General features: G+C 46.2%; 1 protein-coding gene and 1 long non-coding RNA gene across 3 annotated transcripts in view; one reads left to right on the forward strand and one right to left on the reverse strand.

The window, feature by feature from the left end:
- The window catches only part of KAZN (kazrin, periplakin interacting protein), a 1,338,251-nt gene that overhangs the window by 800,338 nt on the left and 517,585 nt on the right, over positions 1-20,328 (forward strand). For both annotated transcript variants that reach the window (XM_086343801.1, XM_086343804.1), the window contains exon 3: positions 12,285-12,525. In XM_086343801.1, coding sequence (XP_086199927.1) covers positions 12,285-12,525 — 241 coding nt within the window. The remainder of the gene's footprint in view (positions 1-12,284; positions 12,526-20,328) is intronic.
- On the reverse strand, positions 8,151-12,409 carry LOC147356414 (uncharacterized). Its single transcript, XR_015143247.1, has 2 exons — positions 12,270-12,409; positions 8,151-8,404 (listed from the first exon to the last, which is right to left on the reverse strand). It is a non-coding gene; the product is annotated as an uncharacterized LOC147356414 (long non-coding RNA).

Consider the following 20,328-nt stretch of genomic DNA (forward strand, 5'->3'; position numbering starts at 1 on the left):
ATGCAGGGTCCAGGGCTGTGGACGTGCAGACAGGATGCCAGGGAGCATTTGGCAAAGAAGTCCCTCCCCTCGGTACTTGTTTTTCCATCTCCACTCATCACTTTTAAAACCAAACCTCCTATTCTTTTGTTTGTTTTTCAAGAGGAACCAACACTGGTAGCTAGCTGTTCCTGGGGAAAGGTATCAGAGTACCGTTTTACTACCAACATGGCTGAGGGTGCTGATGGAAAGCACGGTAACTGATATTGCTCTGAGCAAATACAGTTCCCTCTTGAAATGCACACGTGCCTAATAACACGGCCTTGTGGTTCCAAATATTGGATTATCAATTGTTTTACATCTCCCCAGCATCAAATAAGGCAGGTAAAAAAAATAAAAGGGCAGTCAATTAAGATAAATGCAGCAACTTCACAATTTACTGGCTGGACACACATTACCCAATGAGCCGAATGTTGGATAAGATAGCTGTCTTCTAGTTATGTATACAACCAGATAGATAATCCTCATATCAGGGCAGATGGTCACAGGCCTTCATGGCATGCTGAATTCAACAGCCTATACTATTTGGCTAATACATATTTTTCCAAGGGGGCTTCCGGATGGCTCTAGTGGTAAAGAACCCACTACCAATGCAGGAGACGTAAGAGACATGGATTTGATCCCTGGGTTGGGAAGATCACCTGAGGAGGGCATGGCAACCCATTCCAATATTCTTGCCTGGAGAATTCCATGGACAGAGGAGCCTGGCAGGCTGCACTCCATAGCATCACAAAGAGTCAGACACAACTGAAGCGACTGAGCACCAACACATCCATATTTTTCCCAGCACACTTCAGTGCTGCGAAGGTTGAGTGTCGACTCAAGGGGCAGATTCCAAGGCCCTTTCCTACCCTCACTACTTCCAATTCCTAAAAAAGGATCTTGCACATTGCCAAATCCGAGACTTTTCTATAAAAATAAGTTTCGAGGGGTTTAGGATCTTAATTCCTTTGGTTGGTTGGTGTCTAATATAGTGTCTCCTCTGCAGCCTTGACTGAGGGTCATCGTCTTCTTTCCAGCCTGGAAGAGGAAGCACTGGTCCTTAGTGGAGACTTAGCATGTAACTTATCCTAGGAGTGAGAAAAAAAAGAACTAAGAAGGATGCAGAAGCTCACAAGAGTCTGGGTGAGGGGTAGGGGTAAAAGAAGAAATGAGCAGAAAAACTCTGCTAAAGATATCATTTCGTTAAATAAATGAGAGAGAGGGCACGATATGGGGAGAAAGAAGTCCTAAAAAATTCCATTTTTGAAAATTTCTGCTCTGCTCCTTACCAAGTCTAATGCACTTCTGTTGAAAAAAAAAATCATTGTCCCCTTCCTCCCCGTACCCACAGAAAATAACTTTTATAGGCTGGAGATCACATGATTAATACCATCAGTGATAAAAGAATAAATTACCCATTTAGGGTAGATCTGTAAAGTATTTCAAGCCACTGGGGTACCATTTTATGAACCAAAAGAACTAATTTACCAAATGGGTCCCTGGGGCCCTGAGGACTAATGCACTGACCACTCTCCTGCTTCTCCATTAGATCAGTGCCTTTGCAGAGAATGAAGGTCATGGGGTTCAAAGGGACACAGGCGGTCCCTCTGTGCATCAGTGTGCACTGGGATAAGATTGTGTTCATGGCTCATAGGAGAAAATAGGAAAGAAAGAAAAGGCAGAAACTTTAGACTCAGACTCACCTGTTTTAATCTGATTCTGCTACTTTTCAGTTGGGAAAGTGTGAGCAAAGCTTCCAAGCCTGAGGTTTTTTTTTTTTTTTTTTTTCTGATCTGCTGATAAGGAGATTATAATGTCTACTGTCAGTGTGGGGACAATTCAGCCTGAGTTAGTGGAAATCAGTGGATGAGCACAGTGGCAGCCATAGTGAGTGTCCAAAGAATGGGAGCTGCCCTTCCAATCATCCCTTTCTTCATCACCGTCTATCATCTCTATCACCATCACCATCTCTATCATCTGCCTCTGCATCATTGACAACATCTGTAGAGTTCTTTCCAGTCAGCAGGTACTGCCCAATCCTTCACATGCACTGTCTCCTTTAATTCCTCAATAAGCCTATGAAGTCGGTAGACTTATTGTATCTTATCCCAATATTATCCCATTCTATTAATGAGGAAATGGAGGCTCAGAGAAGTTAAGAAACTCACCCAGTGTCACAGAGCTAATGAGTAGCAAGACTGGTACTCGAACACTTGTCTAACTCCAGAGTCTATGGAGCTGAGGCTATGCTCACCCTCAGGGAAGGGTGAAATATCATTGTTGACGTCAAGCATCATAGTCTTGCCATTAGGCTATAGAGATGATGCTTTGCTGAGATGAGGAATTAAAGCTGAAGACTGAATGGCCAGAAGACTTGAATCTATTCTCTTTAGCCCTATTGAGAGAATCTGCTAGAGATGGCTCTGGACTCCTGGAAAATAAAATCTCCAACCCATGGAGGTGGCCAAGATATGAGAGGGCCAGAGGTCCTGCAACATACCGAGGGGTTGGACCAGTTCCTTGAGGTGTAGTGACAGTTTTCTTCAGGTGGACACAATTCTCTCAGGGTTTTATATTTTGTTTTGCTTCAGTTCAGTTCAGTTGCTCAGTCATGTCTGACTCTTTGCAACCCCATGTACTGCAGCACATCAGGCTTCCCTGTTCATCACCAACTCCCCGAGCTTGCTCAAACTCTTGTCCATCGAGTCAGTGATGCCATCCAACTATCTCATCCTCTGTTGTCCCCTTCTGTATTTTGCTTGGCTGTCTCTATTTGTCCATTGAGGCTATGATGGAGCCAAGAGAACAGACCATCAGGCACTTTCTCTTGTAGGCCCCACACCAAACCAGGTAAGAAACACATCAAAAACCCAAGAAAACGACAACAAAATTCTGTAAAGCAATTATCCTTCAATAAAAAAATTAATTAAAAAGGAAAAAAAATTTTTTTTAAATATCCAAGAAACCTTCAACGGCGGTGGGGGGTGGGAGGGAAATGCACTTCTTTCAAAAATAGATGGTCTAAGTATATATGCTTATGTGTTTTAGTCTATGGTTACTATGTATGGTTTTAATATTTATCTTTCATATGTAGCAGCTTCTTATTATTAAAGGACTTTTTGCAAATGACAAATACACAGAAGTGACCTGGTTGGTTAAGTATGTACACAGAAGGGATGCCCCTGACCAACTTTCTGACCTTTTTTTAAATTTAATTTTGATTGGAGGATAATTGTTTTACAGTATTGTGTTGGTTTCTGCCATACATCAACATGAATCAGCCATAGGTCTACATATGTCCCCTCGCTGCTGAGCCTCCCTCCCACCTCCCACCCTATCCCACCTCTGTAGGTTGTCGGAGAGCACTGGTTCGAGCTCCCTACCTCTCAAATTCCCACTGGCTACCTATTTCACATGTGGTAGTGGATATGTTTCCATGCTATTCTCGCAATGTGTCCCACCCTCTTCTTCCCCAAATGTATCTGCAAGTCTGTTCTATGTCTGTGTGTCCATTGCTGCCCTGCAAACAGGTTCATCGGTACCATCTTTCTAGATCCCATATGTTTGCATTAATATGTGATATTTGATAAGAAATTCTTTAGGAAGTCAAAAGGAGAATGGCAGTCTTCACATTAGTAATTGTGCGTGGTGTCCACGCTGAACTGTGTGTGTATACTGTACATATATACTTTGTTTATGTGTGTATGTATGCTCAGTCGCTTCAGTCATGTCCGATTCTTTGCAACCCTATGGACTGTAGACCTCCAGGCTCCTCTGACCAAGGCATTAGCCGGGCAAGCATACTGCAGTGGGTTGCCATTCCTTTCTCCAGGAGATCTTCCCAATCCGGGGCTTGAACCCGAATCTCCTGCCATCCTTTACCCACTGAACCACCTGGGAAGCCCATCGATATATGTACAGACACCTATATATAATGGACATCTGTAAACATACATCCCCAACTCAAAGCTGTGGGCTGTTTCCCCATGCCCCACAATCCTCTCCCCTGTTTCCCTCCTGGTTTCTCTTTCTTTATATCCCTTCATTTCATAACTGGTTTTGAGGACTACTCAAAGCGGTAAGTGGGTGGGGCATTGCTGAGAAGGGAATATAACTTAGCCGTTGGGGTTCACCACCTGATCACTCGTCTCTATGTCCTTGACTCTGCCCCGCTCCTTGTCTTCTCACCCAAAGCGCCGAGACCTGAATGCCTCCTTCTGAGATGCTTTGCCCTTTTCCCCAGAGCACATGTTAAAACCCACTCAGCCAAAGTAAACCATGTAAATGAACAAGAGATACATCTCCTAGATTGGCCAGAATTTATACGTGACAATTTGAATAAACAGAGCATCCATCTGCAGAGAGGGAGGGTAATTCCTTAGGGACTCTCGGGTGGCGGGGGCTGGGAAGACACAGGACAGACAGCATGGAGAAGAGAAAGAGCAGGGAGTCCTTGTCATCATTTCTGTGGCTCAGGGCTTCCTGGAATTTATGTACTTGACACGTGGGCATGAGTTTTATGAGCACCTGTGCTGGGTGCCTAGCGCAGTGAGTCAGGAACTAGCAGTGAGTATCAAACTTCACTGTGCACCAGCTACTCCTGGGAAGTTTGTTGCCAATGCAGATGCCCAGAGCCTCCCCCAGAGAGTCTTCTAGATCTGGATTAGGGCTCAGGATCTACAAGCATTGTCTGGGAACTCCACATCAAGCCATCTACAGCCTCACTTTAAGAAACGCTGAAACCAGCCTGAAGTCCAGAGGTGTGCCCCTTACAGCCTAATAAGGGACACTATTTGCAGCAAGAGAAAGTAGCAGGATCACATTTCTCCCCAGCTCCTGTAGGCAGCCACATATTGACCCAAAGAAGCATCGAGATTTCTCAGGACACTGACTCCTAGGCTTCTTTTCAGATCTCCCCTGTATCACCCTGTCCCATGTAGGAACTTAACCTGGCAAGAGAAAGCATTTGAATGCTGCTTCCAGATCCTGACCTGAGTCAGACAAACCAGGAGCCTGACTGACTCAGAGAGAAAATGTGAAGCCACATGTGGGGATACTCTAGTCCTGGTCCCAGCTCATTCACTTGATAAATATGTACTGAGTACTGGGGGCTAAGAGGAGGAGGCACATGCAGGTATGGGGCTGGTCTCAAGGACCTTTTAGTTCAGTTTCATAATCTTAGGACAAACTCTTTAACCTCAGTGTTTTAACCTGCCAAATGCAGATTCCAGTTACCTCCTCTTTCTGATGGAGTTGCTGCAGAGATAAAATAAGAGGAGAGATGTGAAAGTACTTTGAAAAGTTATATGTGGCTAGAATTCCTAGGGAGACCCAAGATGAGAAGGGTTTTCGTGACAGAAGCAACAATTTTTGTGGATATGAAGTTATGGAGGATGGGAAGATGAGCTTGTACAATCAACCACCAACGTGTGAGAGTATCAAAGTCTTTGTTTCCCCTTCAGTAAATAACATGGAGAAGGCAATGGCACCCCACTCCGGTACTCTTGCCTGGAAAATCCCATGGACGGAGGAGCCTGGTAGGCTGCAGTCCATGGGGTCGCTAAGAGTCGGACACGACTGAGCGACTTCACTTTCACTTTTCACTTTTATGCATTGCAGCAGAAAATGGCAACCCACTCCAGTGTTCTTGCCTGGAGAATTCCAGGGACAGGGGAGCCTGGTGGGCTGCCACCTGGCAGCCTGGTGGGCCCCACCTGATGGGGTCGCACAGAGTTGGACACGACTGAAGCGACTTAGCAGCAGCAGTAAATAACAAGGGTACTGGGAAAAAAAAAAACAAAACAGGGGTACTGGAGTAAAAGGTACCAAAGTTGCCTTCTAGGACCAAGTAACATCATTTGGTTGTAGAGTGAAGCAACTATACACACACACACACACACATATGTATACATATATGTATATATAGATATGTATACACACACACACATATATATATACACACACATATATATACACATATATGTGTATATATAGATATGTATACACACACATATATACACAAACACACAAATATATATGTATACATATATGTATATATATAGATATGTATACACACATACACACATATATGTATATATATAGATATGCACACACATATATACACACACATATATACACACATATATGTATACATACATGTATATATATAGATATGTACACACATATACACACATATGTATACATATATGTATATATATAGATATGCACATATATATACACACACATATATACACACATATATGTATACATACATGTATATATAGATATGTACACACATATATGTATACATATATGTATACATATAGATATGCATACATATATGTATACATACATGTATATATATAGATATGTACACACACATATATGTATATATACATATAGATATGTACACACACATATATGTATACATATGTGTATATATATAGATATGTACACACACACGCCCCTCGCCAGGGGCATCAGCTCGGCCCACGCTGTATACACACACTAGGTCTTCTGGGGTGGCTTCCCAGTGGCCCAGGGGTTTCCTAGGACAGTTCCAATTTATGCCACTTGCCCCAGCTTCACTATTCATAACACCATCTTTCACTCTCAAAAGTGTCCCAGTTTGGACATTACATTATAAAATCACTCTATTTATGGAAGAAGGGAAGTGAAGATGACACTGCTGTCAGCAATGAGTTAGTCTCTTTGTCTTGGTTCTTATTAGGAATTTTCTTTCTCTGAGCTGGGATGGTCTTACAGACTTTCCAAAATGCTCAGGCAAGCTTTGACAGGCATCCAAAGTGCACGGCACAGTTTGCTCACGCTGCTCAGAGCAGACATTCGGTGCATACTGGCCGCTGCACTGCCCGACCCTTGGATGGGCTTTGGCTGATGGCGACGCTGGGAAAATAGCATCAGGTCCCTATACAGTGAACACATTTTCTAGCTTGGTTCTTAACATCAGTTTACTGGGGTGGGAGGTGGGGTCTACTTTAGGAATATACAGAAGGGAGAATCTTGAAACAGAACACACAGTACTGTTAAATTCTCATAGTTGGGAATCCCAGAGCGTTTTATGGATGACAGATCTGAAGCCCATCACCCAACAGGTTGTATGTGTCTCCCAAGAAATGAATTGTAAGTGCATATTTGCCCTACAGATAGGCAAGTGGAAAAGGACACGAATTCTGTGACTGTTTTGTTACCTGAGATCACCTAGGTACAAGTGCCAGTGGAAGCTGGAGGGGGTGGGGAAGATAGATTAAGTAAGCTTTTCAGTTTAAATCAAGTGGATTCTAGAGGGTAATTAATCTCAGGTTTTCTGTCTGAGATCTGATCCTTTTGCATGTGCGTGAACGTAAGGAGACACAGCTGGGAAAAGCTCCTTTTTTTCGTATTTAGAAAACAAATCTCAAAAAATAAAATTCTTTAAAATCCTAGGAGGCACCCCAGGAGTTTCTAAGGAGAGTTTCTTGCAAGTTCAGTGGCTGTACCACAGTTGGGGAAGAGGAGGGCAGAGAGAGGTGAGAAGGTGCCCAAGGAATGGGTCTTTGCTTTCTTTTCTCCCGGTTAGATTTTGGGGTGTGGCTTGTTTTGTTTTGACTTGATTTGAAGATTCTGGTGCGTGGGGATAATCTCACTGAAGTAGAAAATGAGTAACACCTGGTCAGTTTGTTTACTGTACAAACCGCTCACACATTCATTTGCACAGCGCTTCCTATGGGCTAGGTGGCAAGGATGTGAAGAGAAATAACAGGTAAATAAATGACCACCCTCCTCCTCCCACGCAGGGCTCTCAGGGAAGTAGGAGAGAGACGTAAACAGGTCAATTGCTGCGCGTGCTGATGAGTGTTGTACAGAGGTGTGAGCACACACACATGTGCACTCTAGTATACACACAGCTCTTCAAGAAGTTGTTGCTCAGTTACTCAGTCGTGTCCGGATCTGCGACCCCACGGACTGTAGCACGTCAGGCTCCCCTGTCCTTCGCACTTCAAGAAGAGCGGCTCTTAATTGCTTTCTCAGAAGGTTTGTTTCCAGGATACCCCTCTCCTCTTTTTCTCTTTTTTTGGTATCTGCATACATACTTTTGTTTATTGAAGCGGAATTCGTAAAACACAACATTAACCTTTTAAACAATTTATTTATTTTTGGCTGCACTGGGTCTTCCTTGCTGCACTTGGACTTTCTCTAGTTGTGGCCGAGCGGGGGCTACTCTTCTCATTGTGGTGGCTTCTCTTGTTACAGACCATGGGCTGTAGGGAGAGTGGGCTTAGTAGTTGTGGCTCATGGGCTTAGTTGCCCCATGGCATATGGGATCCTCCCAGACCAGGCATCAAACCGGCATCCGCTGAATTGCAAGGTAGACTCTTAACCACTAGAACAACAGGGAAGACTCAAATCAATCTTTTTAAAGTGAACGATTAGATAACGTTTAGTCCATTCACAATGTTGTGCAAACACAACCTCTCTCTAGTTCCAAAACGTTTTCATCACTCCGAAATAAAACTCAGTCTCTGTTAAGTAGTTCTCCACACTCTCCCCTCCCCACAACTCCTGGTAACCACAAATCTGCTTTGTCTCCATAGATTTACTACTCTAAATATTTCATATCAATGAAATCCTACAAAATGTAACCTTCTGTGTCTGGCTTCCTTCAGTTCAGTCGCTCAGTAGTGTCCAACTATTTGCGACCCCATGAACCACAGCACGCCAGGCCTCCCTGTCCATCACCAACTTCCGGAGTCCACCCAAACCCATGTCCATTGAGTCAGTGATGCCATCCAACCATCTCATCCTCTGTCATCCCCTTCTCCTGCCCTCAATCTTTCCCAGCATCAGGGTCTTTTCCAATGAGTCAGCTCTTTGCATCAGGTGGCCAAAGTATTGGAGTTTCAGCTTTAGCATCAGTTCTTCCAATGAACACCCAGGACTGATCTCCTTTAGGATGGACTGCTTGGATCTCCTTGCAGTCCAAGGGACTCTCAAGAGTCTTCTCCAACACCACAGTTCAAAAGCATCAATTCTCCGGCGCTCAGCTTTCTTTATAGTCCAACTCTCACATCCCTACATGACCACTGGAAAAACCATAGCCTTGACTAGACGGACCTTTGTCAGCAAAGTAATGTCTGTGCTTTTTAATATGCTGTCTAGGTTGGTCATAACTTTCCTTCCAAGGAGTAAGCTTCTTTTAATTTCATGGCTGCAATCACCATCTGCAGTGATTTGGGAGCCCCCAAAAATAAAGTCTGATACTGTTTCCACTGTTTCCCCATCTATTTGCCATGAAGTGATGGGACCAGATGCTATGATCTTAGTTTTCTGAATGTTGAGCTTTAAGCCAACTTTTTCCACTCTTCTCTTTCACTTTCATCAAGAGGCCCTTTAGTTCTTCTTCACTTTCTGCCATAAGGGTGGTGTCATCTGCACATCTGAGGTTACTGATATTTCTCCCAACAATCTTGATTCCAGCTTGTGCTTCTTCCAGCCCAGCGTTTCTCATGATGTACTCTGCATATAAGTTAAATAAGCAGGGTGACAATATACAGCCTTGACATACTCCTTTTGCAGTTTGGAACCAGTCTGTTGTTCCATGTCCAGTTCTAACTGTTGCTTCCTGACCTGCATACAGGTTTCTCAAGAGGCAGGTCAGATGGTCTGGTATTCCCACATCTTTCAGAATTTTCCACAGTTTATTGTGATCCGCACAGTCCAAGGCTGCCTTCACTTAGCAGAATGTACTGAGGCTCACCTGCCTTGTCGTGCGTGTCAGAGCTCCACCCCTTGCATAGCTGAGGAGTGTTCCATTGTATGGATAAGCCACAAAGTGTTTATGCACTCATCTGCTGACAAGCATTTGGGTGGCTTCACCTTCCAGCGGTTGTGAATAATGCTTCTGTGAACATTTGTGAACGAATTTTTGTTTGAATATCTGTTTTATCTCTGTCGTATATATCCAGGAGTGGAATTTCTGGGTCTTATGAGTAGTTCTATGTTTAAGTGTTTAAAGAACCAAACCGTTTTGCACACTGGCTGCACATAACACACACCTGCTTTTTGAAGACCCACAAAGTTCTATTTTTGATGGTTCCTCCATAATGAAACTGAAATACTTCAAAGAACTAAATCCTGGTTTACCAAAACCCAAGTAGTCTAAGTTCCTTTGTTGGTCCAGTGGGTCAGAACTTGTGCTAATGAGACTAAGGTCAGGGGTTCAAGACCCAGCTGGCCAGTCAGCTGAGTAGTGTGTACAGAGTAAAAACTTAAGTCTGCTGTCACAGCTCCATTAATACTGTCCTGCCCTCTTACACAAGCTTGTTAGTACTCACAGGGGGACAGAGCAAGAGCCAGTTTAATTGTTGTTCAGTTGCTCAGTCCTGTCCGACTCTTTGCGACCCCATGGACTGCAGTATGCCATGGTTCCCTGTCCTAGTTTTTACGGTTCCACATATAAGGAAACAAAACAAAACGAAACACCCGGCACCCGAGGCACCGTGAGGCTGACTAGGATCAAATGACTACTCACTCCCAGTCCTGCTGTCACCTGATTTCTGTGGGTCCCTGGGGTAAACTGCTTACCCTGCCCAGAGCCTCAGTTTCCTCATGTTTAAACTGGGAAAAGGAGAAGAGGGCGGCAGAGGATGAGATGGTTAGATAGCATCACGGACTCAATGAACATGAATTTGAGCAAACTCTGGGAGACAGTAAAGGACAGGGAAGCCTAGCATGTTGTAGTCCATGGGGACACAGAGAGTCAGAGGCGACTTAGTGAATGAACAGCAACAAATTGGGAACAATAATCCTTACTTCAAAGAGATGACAATGCATCCTGAGTACTTTACACACAATAGGCTTCCAACAAGTGCTGTCGAATCTGGAGGGTGAGCAACCTCCAGGGCGTGCAGAAGACCCTCAGCTCCAGAAACTCTGAACTGTCCTCCTGAGGTTGACCCAGCTGGAATGGTGGTGCGAGCTTGTTCGGTTGTTCCGGTTACACTGACTGTTTTAAATGGTCCTATTTGCATGGAACGAAGCTTGCTATGGTAACAAGGTCTGGTGGCTGGAATCCAGGGCCCCAGTGAAAAATGCAAAGCCTGTGCTCCTCCAGGAGAAAGAGGCACTTGATGGGTGTATCAACTTTAAGGTTACCTCTGTTCTCCCAGGAAGAAGGAGCGATGTAAACTGAGGCAGCGGGGCCTCCACACTCCTAGCAGGAGGAGGAAGAGGGAAGCCCCAAGGAGCCTTCCAGACTTCTCTCCTGGCCGAATTCCTTTTGCCCCGCCAATATTTAGCCCCGCTAAGAAGCCTAAGACTGGCTAAAGCCACCGATCTATGCACCCACCGGTGCCGGGCGGTGGGGAGGCCACAGGGCCAGTGATCCACCCTGGGGAAGGAAAGGGAGACCCTTCGGAGGAAGGGGGGACAACGCAGGTTGGGGCGCTGGAGGTGCAGGTGGAGTGGGGTGGAGTAGGGTCGAGGTGGACAGTGAGAGGCACGCGGGGCAGTAGCCCAGTTCCCCGCTGAACATTCCCAGCTGCATTTGAAGGAAACAGCTAAGCAAGAACTCCACTCCAGAGCGCGAGCAAGCAGCCCCCTCCCCCGGAGCTCCATCTCTGCTCCCCTCCGGGGCCCCTCTTCCGAGCACCCCTCTCTCCCAAGCACCCACCTCCTCCCCAGTCCCTGCACCCGCGCTAAGGCGCGAGTTCGCCAGGGCGGGGGCCGCCCCACCGCTCCAGGGAGGGGACCGAGAGCGGGCCTGGGAGCAGGCGCCCCCCCACGCCTCGCCAGGGGCGCCACCTCGGCCCACGCTGGGCCACCGCCCGCCGCACCCGCCCCACGAGGGGGTGTGTCCCAGAGGTGGGGGGCGCGGGAGGCCGAGGCAGCGCCCCCGCCCCGGGTCCCTGCCCCCTCCCGAGTGCGTGGCGAATGGTAGGCTCCATTGAAAGAGTGCCGGGCGGCGCGCGGTGTCCTTCTCCGAGTCGCTCTCCGCGCCGGGGTCTCGGCGATCTCTGCTCCTCCTCCTCTTTCTCCTCCCCCCTTCCCCCCTCCCCAACCCTCCGCCTGGCTCCGCCGCGGCTCCGGCTGGAAGCGCCGCTGTCATTCCTGCGCCGGAGGAGCCGGCGCTGCCGGTGCCTGGGGGTCGGGGCTCGGGGAAGCCGGGCCGCGGGGGACCCAACAGGTAGAGCCGGGGGTGCCCGGCCGCGCGCCCCCCAATCCCCGCGCATCATGCAGCTCTTTGTCACCTCTCTCGCCCCCAGGCCAAAATCCTGAGCATGATGGAAGACAATAAGCAGCTCGCGCTCCGCATCGATGGGGCGGTCCAGTCGGCCAGCCAGGAGGTGACCAACCTGCGAGCCGAACTCACAGCCACCAACCGGAGACTGGCGGAACTGAGCGGCGGCGGCGGCCCCGGCCCGGGCCCGGGAGCGGCGGCCAGCGCCTCGGCGGCGGCGGACTCCGCGGCGGCGAACATGGAGAACCACCAACACAGCGCGCAAGGTAGGGATCGCCTGGCGCCCGGGGCGGAGGAGAGGCGAGCGAGCCAGACCCGGACCGGACCCGGAGGCGCCCGGGGACTCGTTGCCCCCCACGCCCGCGGCGAAACCGCCTTGCTTTGTGGCTTGTAACCCTTTCCGCCCGGCGGTGGCCAGTACTGCTCCCGCGCTGGGAGTTGCAGTCTGCTGTCATTAACGAAAACCCGGGCGCAGCGTGCACGGGTTCACACGGTCACGGCGGCCCTGGCCAGCGCAAGCTGGGCGCAGCCGGCGGGTACCCCTCGGCAGCAGAAAGTGCCCTTTAGATGGTACACAGCCCCCAGCTCCGTGGGCAAACTTTTCATGCCCGGGCCTTTGTAGGGGTGAATGCCACAGCTTCCCCCCAGTTCCAGAGGCTCCTTTCCTTAGAACGACTGCCCAAGAGGGAGCGCCAGGCTCTGCTGCCGCGTTTGGGGTAGAGGATTGGACTGGTTTGCACTTTTCTCCACGGATGCCAAATCCCTTGTCTCGATTGCATCTGGACTTTATTTTCTCCCCTTTTGAGATCGCGCAGGCAGTGGAATTATATCAATGCAACAGTAGATGCTGTGCTCAGCAGGGAGTTTAAATTTCCAGCAAATATAAACACTGAGAGCACTTTCCAGGGGGAAATCTTAGACCTCAAAGGCTGAGTGATGGGCTCTTGGCGAAATGAAGGCGTCGTAGATGGTGGGTTTCCAGGTAGCTGCTGCTTGAAGGGACTCTTTGCAGTTAGGAGAAGGGGAAAAAGGACAGTCTGTGCTGACACTGACAGTGATGAAGCTCTGAAACCCTCATACAAGGGTTAAAAGATGGAGGAAGCATCAAAAAGAAAAAAAAAAAAAAGAAAAATCCATACTGTTTGTTTTCTGTGAATTAGAAGTGCAGAATGGATTTTCAGGATTTTTTTCCCTTTTCTTTTTTTGTCTAATTGCCCTTTAAGAAAAGTTGTCACTGATTATTAATATCATTTGATTGCAAACTAAACTGCTGAAATCCTGGATGTGACCAAAAAAAAAAATCCGGTCTAGGAGGGTCACTTGTGTAAATATGTCACTTGATGAAATATGAGGTACCAGTGGCCCAGAAGGATTTTCTGGTTTTATTGTTATTTCAAAGGCTTCTAAGTGTTGAGAGAGAGCGAGCAAGTCTGGTTTCATAGGAATGCCTTCTCTCTGTCAGCTTCTGTTTCTTCCTTACCTTCCTGCAGTAGGCATGCTTTTTTTTTTTTTTCTGGTGTGAGATGTTAAGCTTGAACATTAGCAGTTTATGTTCAACTCATATCTTAACTTCGTACTTCCGGAGTCTGTCAAGAGTCTTAGGAATTGGGGCAATAATTTGGTACCAAAGTAGCATGACGTCATGGTGGGAAGGTGTTGTGAGAATGGTGCTTGCTGCATAGTTTTCAAGGTGGATATCTGGTTATTCTGTCATTTGTCCCTTGTTATGTCATTGTGTGTGGAAGATGCTCTCTGCTGGCACCTGGGCAAAAAAGAGAAGTTAGACTCCATGGTCAGGCTTTACTTTTTATCAGCAGGGATGCTTCCAGCCTTAAAAAATAGCAGAGAACTGACGTTTTGCTGAGAATCAAAAGCCACGGTAAAGCAGAATGAACAATGCTGGTTTATTTCCCACTGTCCGCCCCTTTCTCAGCCAAAGAAAAGTTAAGTGGCTTTTATCTGAGTCCTGGGTCTAGTGCAGTCTGAGCACGCTAGGAGGTCGGGCCACAATGATCTACACACTCAACTTGGAAACTGTGATACTTAGCTGATGGTTAAATTGTTGCAGTGGAGCAATCGGGGGCTGTTTCCTCTTTCTTTTTTTCCTACAAAAATGCACAAGGCTGTGGAAATGGAAATGGCTTTTGGATCTCTTGATATCCCTAAAAACACACAAAACCGGCAGCTCCCTCATATTCTGAGACGCGTGCCTCCCCTGGCCAGGGGCTGTCTGTGGGTGGCTGGGTGGATGGTCTTGATTTTTCCTCTGTGTACCACTGGTATTTTTCAAAACCTTTACTGGGAGAGTTTAATGATTTTATAATCAGAAAATAAAATGTTGAAGATTTTAACTCAGCTTAATGGTTGGCCACATAGCCCTCTAAATTGATGTCAATTTAAACTGATGCGATGGTTGAAAAGAAAACAAGACCCCCATATGCATTCAGTGGGGCATCATTTGCTTATATATAGTAACCATTTCTTCATACAGCACTTTTGCATTATTTAGCCTCTGTGAGTGTTTTGGGGTTTGTTTTTATTTTGTTTTGCTTTGTGTTCTCATGACATGTGGCAGCATTCTGCTGGAACAGAAACCTTCTGCAGAGGTGGTCTGCTAGTGTCTTCTGCTAGTGCTCTCCTATTCCTAAAGGGAAACGCTGGGCTTTCTTGGGTTAATTTCAAAGTGTGGTTGATTGGCTTTCTTTTTTTTTTTTTTGATTGGCTTTCTTATGCTTCTTTGTAACATACCTCTAGGAAGGCTCACAGGAGCTCAGTTCCTGAGGGTTCCTGACTGTTCTTCCGAATTAGTCTTCTGTTCTAATTTTGTCTGGGTTGGTGCAAGTCAATGGGCTCAAAGCGCATGAGTATTTACTGTTATTGAGTTATCACTTTTCAAATCAAAGGTTTGAATGAAATGAGTATCTTTCAAAATGCAAGTGTTCAGTCACTCAGTCGTGTCTGACTCTTTGCAACCCCATGGACTGCAGCGTGTCAGGCTTCCCTATCCTTCATCAACTCCTGGAGGTTGCTCAAACTCATGTCTATCGAGTCAGTGATGCCATCCATCCATCTCATCCTCTATCATGCAACTGTATACGGTATCTTTAACTAGAGGGCATTATGCACATATGAAATGCATGTTAATGTCCTTTTAATAATATTAGCACAAATGGTTACAAGGAAGAGTCATCTTTTGCTCTTCCTGCTGAAAAGCTGTTTGATCCATTTCCAGATACTTTTGTTAAAATTTTATTTTTGATGAATTAAACAAGCTCACCAATCCACCAGTGTATGTTTTGTTCCAGTGAGGATATCTGATAGTAGGTAAGTCGATGAAGAAAACTTGGGTTTTCCTAGAGAGTTAATGCAGTGTGTCATTTAAACAAAATATTACCTTGGTTGGTACCCTCTGTGAGCGGGCATGGTTGCTACGTAACAGAGTCTGGAAAGTGAACTGCTGAAAATCTGGGCTTTCGACACTTTGCAGGATCTTCTTTCAGAAACTGTGTTGAAAGTACGCTTGGCAGCCAGCCCATCTTCTCTCTCCCAGCTTCAAGTGAGTTGGATAATCCCTAATGAGGATGCTGGCATGCGGAGCGCAGGGCATCCGTGCAGGGTGGCTCTTCTCAAGGCTCCAAAGCTGCCTCTTGGGTTGGTGAGGTCACGACTGCCTTTGACAGGTGGACAGAAGGAGGCTTGGAAAGAACAGAGCCAAGCATTTGTTCCAATTTGTCTTGTTGTTGGTAGCCAGAGAATGGATTTGTTTAAAGTAACGTTTCTAAGCTGTTTTCCTCAGCGTAACATCTCTGGGAAATGTGTTTAAAATACTTGCTGTTCTTTGAGGGGAAAATATGGCAGTTTGTTTCTCTGAAAATGTTTTATCTGATGAATGGCTAATATTAGATTCAATTGATTGCTTTGCTGTGCATAGAATAAAACAATTAAGCTCCAGTGTACCCAATGCAAATAGGTGTTTAGCTGTATATAACACAAAATACCTATGCTCAGTAGGATGCATACCTACTGCCATGATTTTTGTGTTTTTTAAGGAAATAGTTGTATTTATATGCCTAAGTAAGTGGAAATGTTCATAGCATCTTCGTGGGTGTTGAGGGCTTACTGTCTACTGCATCAGTTAGATTAGGATGGGGAAAAGGGTCATTTTCTTACACCTTTGTAAATTTCCATAAATAGATGCAAGTTTTATTTTTTTTTCTCCCTAGGCATTAAAATAGACTGTTACTTCAGGTCTGATGGCTCTTATCTAGCATTATGATAATACTGGAAACCCATTGGTGAAGCATAAATTACCTTGGGACTGAATTGAATGTGTGAATAGTCTGCGGAGACGCTAGACACTGTTGCTTTGCAAAATGAGTTCTGTCTTTTGGCAACCCCTTCCCACTTCATTCTGCCTCTGTGTACTCTTGTTTTCTCAAGTAGACTTTTATCTTTTTTGAGCAAGAGAATTTTCATGTGGTAGAGAGGATGAGACTAAGCGCAGTGGAATCTTGGGGACTTCTCTTGGCTCACCCCTAAGTTACAGAGCTCATCCAGAACCTATGCCTTGGTTTTTCCAGTCATATCCATGGGCTATAGGAGACTTGTCTGTCTTTTCCTAATCTGGTAAGCTGTCATGAGATGGGACTTCAAAATTCTTCCTGAAAATCACCGTGCGTGGTCACCAAGAAATTACGTACAGATCAGTACAGTGTGAATGAAATTAGTTATTGATTGCCTAGTATTTACTCTTTTTGTACTGTCTTTGGAAAATGCCTTTGGAGGACCCCTTAAGTAAAGTTTCTGGTTCTGGTTAATTTCATGCTTCCAGCATTTCAGGATTGACTGAGGTTTTTCAAAACTTTTTTGATCTAAGTCTGAGCCAATCTGATTTTTATAATAGGAGCCTAATCACACATCCTCCCCATGTAAGACAAGGCGTGTTTTCTCCATTCCTTCACCCTCTCTACTCCCCAAGACTGCTGGCACTTTTGAGGAATCCTGTAGGTTATAATTTGTGACTTCCTGGCTGCCAGTGAGCTCATAGCAGATGGACTTGGCAGGTGGGGAATGCTCGTTGGAACGCTGCCGGTTCACCGTGCAAGTCATATGGGGCCCAGAAGGTCGAGCCTGGGGTCCTGGCCATATTCATTGCATATTTCATTTATATTTATTCCTGAGTTATGTAGCAAAGGCAAGTGAAATCACATGACTTTCTCAGTGTTTTTCAGACTTTTGCCAGTATGGGTTTATGTGAGCATTAGTGCTTGGCATCTTACCCCCTGCCATCTATCAGGCAAGAGTGGAACTTGTTCTGCCTGCTGAGGCCAAGGAATGGGTTTTTAAGTGATCTTGTAAATGAAAATGAGTCCATACTGTTTGGGCTGGATATTAGGGTGAGTAACACATGGGATAACAAGGGGTGCCACCACCGGCAGTCACTGCAATGCCCTAGTCATCTGAAATGCAGGCAGAGAAACTCCAGGCGGAATCATTTAGGAAAAGACAGCTTCTCTGAAGCCAGGAGCACGTGTGCGTGTGTGTGCTCAGTCGTGTCCAACTCTTTGCGACCCCACAGACTGTAGCCCACCAGGCTCCTCTGTCCATGGGATTTCCCAGGCAAAAATATTGGAGTGAGTGACTGTTTCCTTCCCCAGGGGATCTTCCCAACCCAAGAGAGTGACCATCTATCGTGGCAGATGATACCTGACAGCTCAGGACAGGTTAGCATCCTGCTGGCCCACGTCACCATCCTCAAGGTCCCCTTCCAGGCCCATCTTGACTATGAAGAAGCTGGAGGGAATCCAGGCAAAGGAATCTTTTCTTCCTCCCCATGTGGTTGAATGAGTCTGTAACATCCTTGCTGGTTTGATGCACCTCAGATCTAGGTGGCAGACTCAAGGCTGTGCGCTGTAGACATGCTTGCTTCTCCCTTGGAATCCTAAGCTGCTGGAAACATGAAAGATGCTGAATATAGTTTTAATGAGTTTGGCAAGAACAACTGTTAGAGCAGGTGGCTTCTGTGTGATGGGACATCGTGGGTTCTCAATTTGTTTTAGTGTCTTTGTTGACTTGGCCTTGCTGGACCTTTGGGTCCCACTTATGAAAAGCCCCTGTCCCCTCTACCCTCTGATGAACTGAGACCCTAGCACGAGAGCTCAGATGGAGCCTGCTACAGGCAGGTCTGCAAGCAAAGCACCCCCGAGGCCTCCGCACCTTCTGTGATGGGGAGTCAGGCTGGGAGGATGGAGAGAAATGGGAGGGGGAGCCGCCTGCCCAGCTTCCCCAACCTCTCCTCTTCCACCAAAGCAAGTGCTGGAGGAAAAGGGGACATAAAGAACCTCCATTCCCAATATTGTCTCAGCTCTACAGATTGAAGTATGTGATGTGTATCATTAAGAAGTACCGTGCATCATTAAGAACATAGTATCCTCTAAAGGAAGGTGGGTCCAGAGCTAATACTTTACACTCACCTTTGGCACGTCATTATAGTTGTCAGAGCTCACCTCTTGGGTACATCACAAGACGCTGGGTGTTCAAGGCACGTGGTGTTCTGATGCCATGGAGTCTTCTTTTCGATGAAGGCAGGTAGTGTCATGTAGAACTAAAGGAGAACTAGCTTCAGTGCTTTGTCAAACTTTTCAATAAATAATAACAACAAAGACTTACAACATGGCAAGTATTTTCCTGATGCCTCACATGCATAACTGTGCCTGGAGCCCAGTGAAGTGACAACTAATATGCCCATTTTTCTAAAGAGGAAACTCACTGGGATTCAGAGAAGTTAAGTCACCCGTCTACCACCACATAGCATTGACTGCGATGGGGATGAGGACAGCAAGCTTTGACATAGTCTTGGAGACAGGCACTGTTGGAAATGCTTTTCTGAATTTATGCCTTTAACTTTTGTAATGACTTATGTGGCAGGTACCACTGGATCTGGGGCTTCCCTGGTGGCTCAGTGGTAAAGAACTTGCCACCAATGCAGGAGACATGGGTTTGATCCCTGGGTCAGGAAGATCCCCTGGAGAAGGAAATGGCAACCCACTCCAGTATTTTTGCCTGGGAAATGCCATGAACAGTGAGGCCTCTGGGCTATAATCCACGGGGTTGCAAAGAGTCTGATGTGACGTAGAGCGACTAAGCAACAACAATTTGCACCCATTTTATGTATGAGAAAACTGAGGCACAAAAAATGACCTATGACTTGTCAAAGGGCCATTAAGTAACCAAGCTCTGGCTCTGGAGTCCTTTCTCTTAAACTCATCCCACTCTGATGCTCAGGGTCACTTGGCTGGTAGTGACTGATCCAGGAATTCAAACCCATCAAATCTCTCTGCTGTTTAAAGCTGTATTGTCTTCTAAACCAGAAACATCTTTTGCCTTGTTCGTTAGGAAGATTGAAGAAACTACAATCTTGTAGTCCATTTTTTATTATGTTTCCCTAAACTGATGTTAGTTTCTGGGTCCTTATGTGAAATCTTCATGCTCATGCTCAGCTGCTAAGTGGTGTCTGGCTCTTTGCAGCCCCATGGACTGTAGCCCGCCAGGCTCCTCTGTCCATGGGATTATCCCAGCAAGAATACTGGAGTGGGTTGCCATTTCCTCCTCCAGGGGATCTTCCCTACCCGGAGATAAAAGCTGCGTCTCATCTTGTGGTAAGAGAAATACCTCTCCCTTAGGTGTGAGGTTAACTGCCAAAGAGAGAATTGGGTCCTACTCGCAAGGTTAGCAACCCAAGGGTCACTCGTCACCAATGGAAAGAACCAACTTTACCCAGGGAGTGGGGCCTCCTACTCCCTAGACTTTGTATGCTTTCTCCCTTGGGAAGGATGGTTCCAGGCAAGCCTGGCATCCTGCAGTCCTGTTTTTCTCCCTTCTAGCCATACATTTCCCTTTCCTAGGTTCTCTCCTAGTGACCTCAGTGGTCTCCAATGGCCCAGGACCATGCCCCACAAAAGACTTATAACTACTCACATATTCCTTTATGCTAGGGTTTCCCAGTCTTGGCATTGTTTTCATTTGGGCCAGGATAATCCTTTGTTGGACGGACATTGTGTGCCTGCAGG

The sequence above is a fragment of the Bos grunniens genome, chromosome 16, assembly GCF_055505025.1.
Source record: "Bos grunniens cultivar Pamir isolate PY7600 chromosome 16, Bosgru_T2T1.0, whole genome shotgun sequence".
Taxonomy (NCBI): Eukaryota; Metazoa; Chordata; class Mammalia; order Artiodactyla; family Bovidae; genus Bos; species Bos grunniens.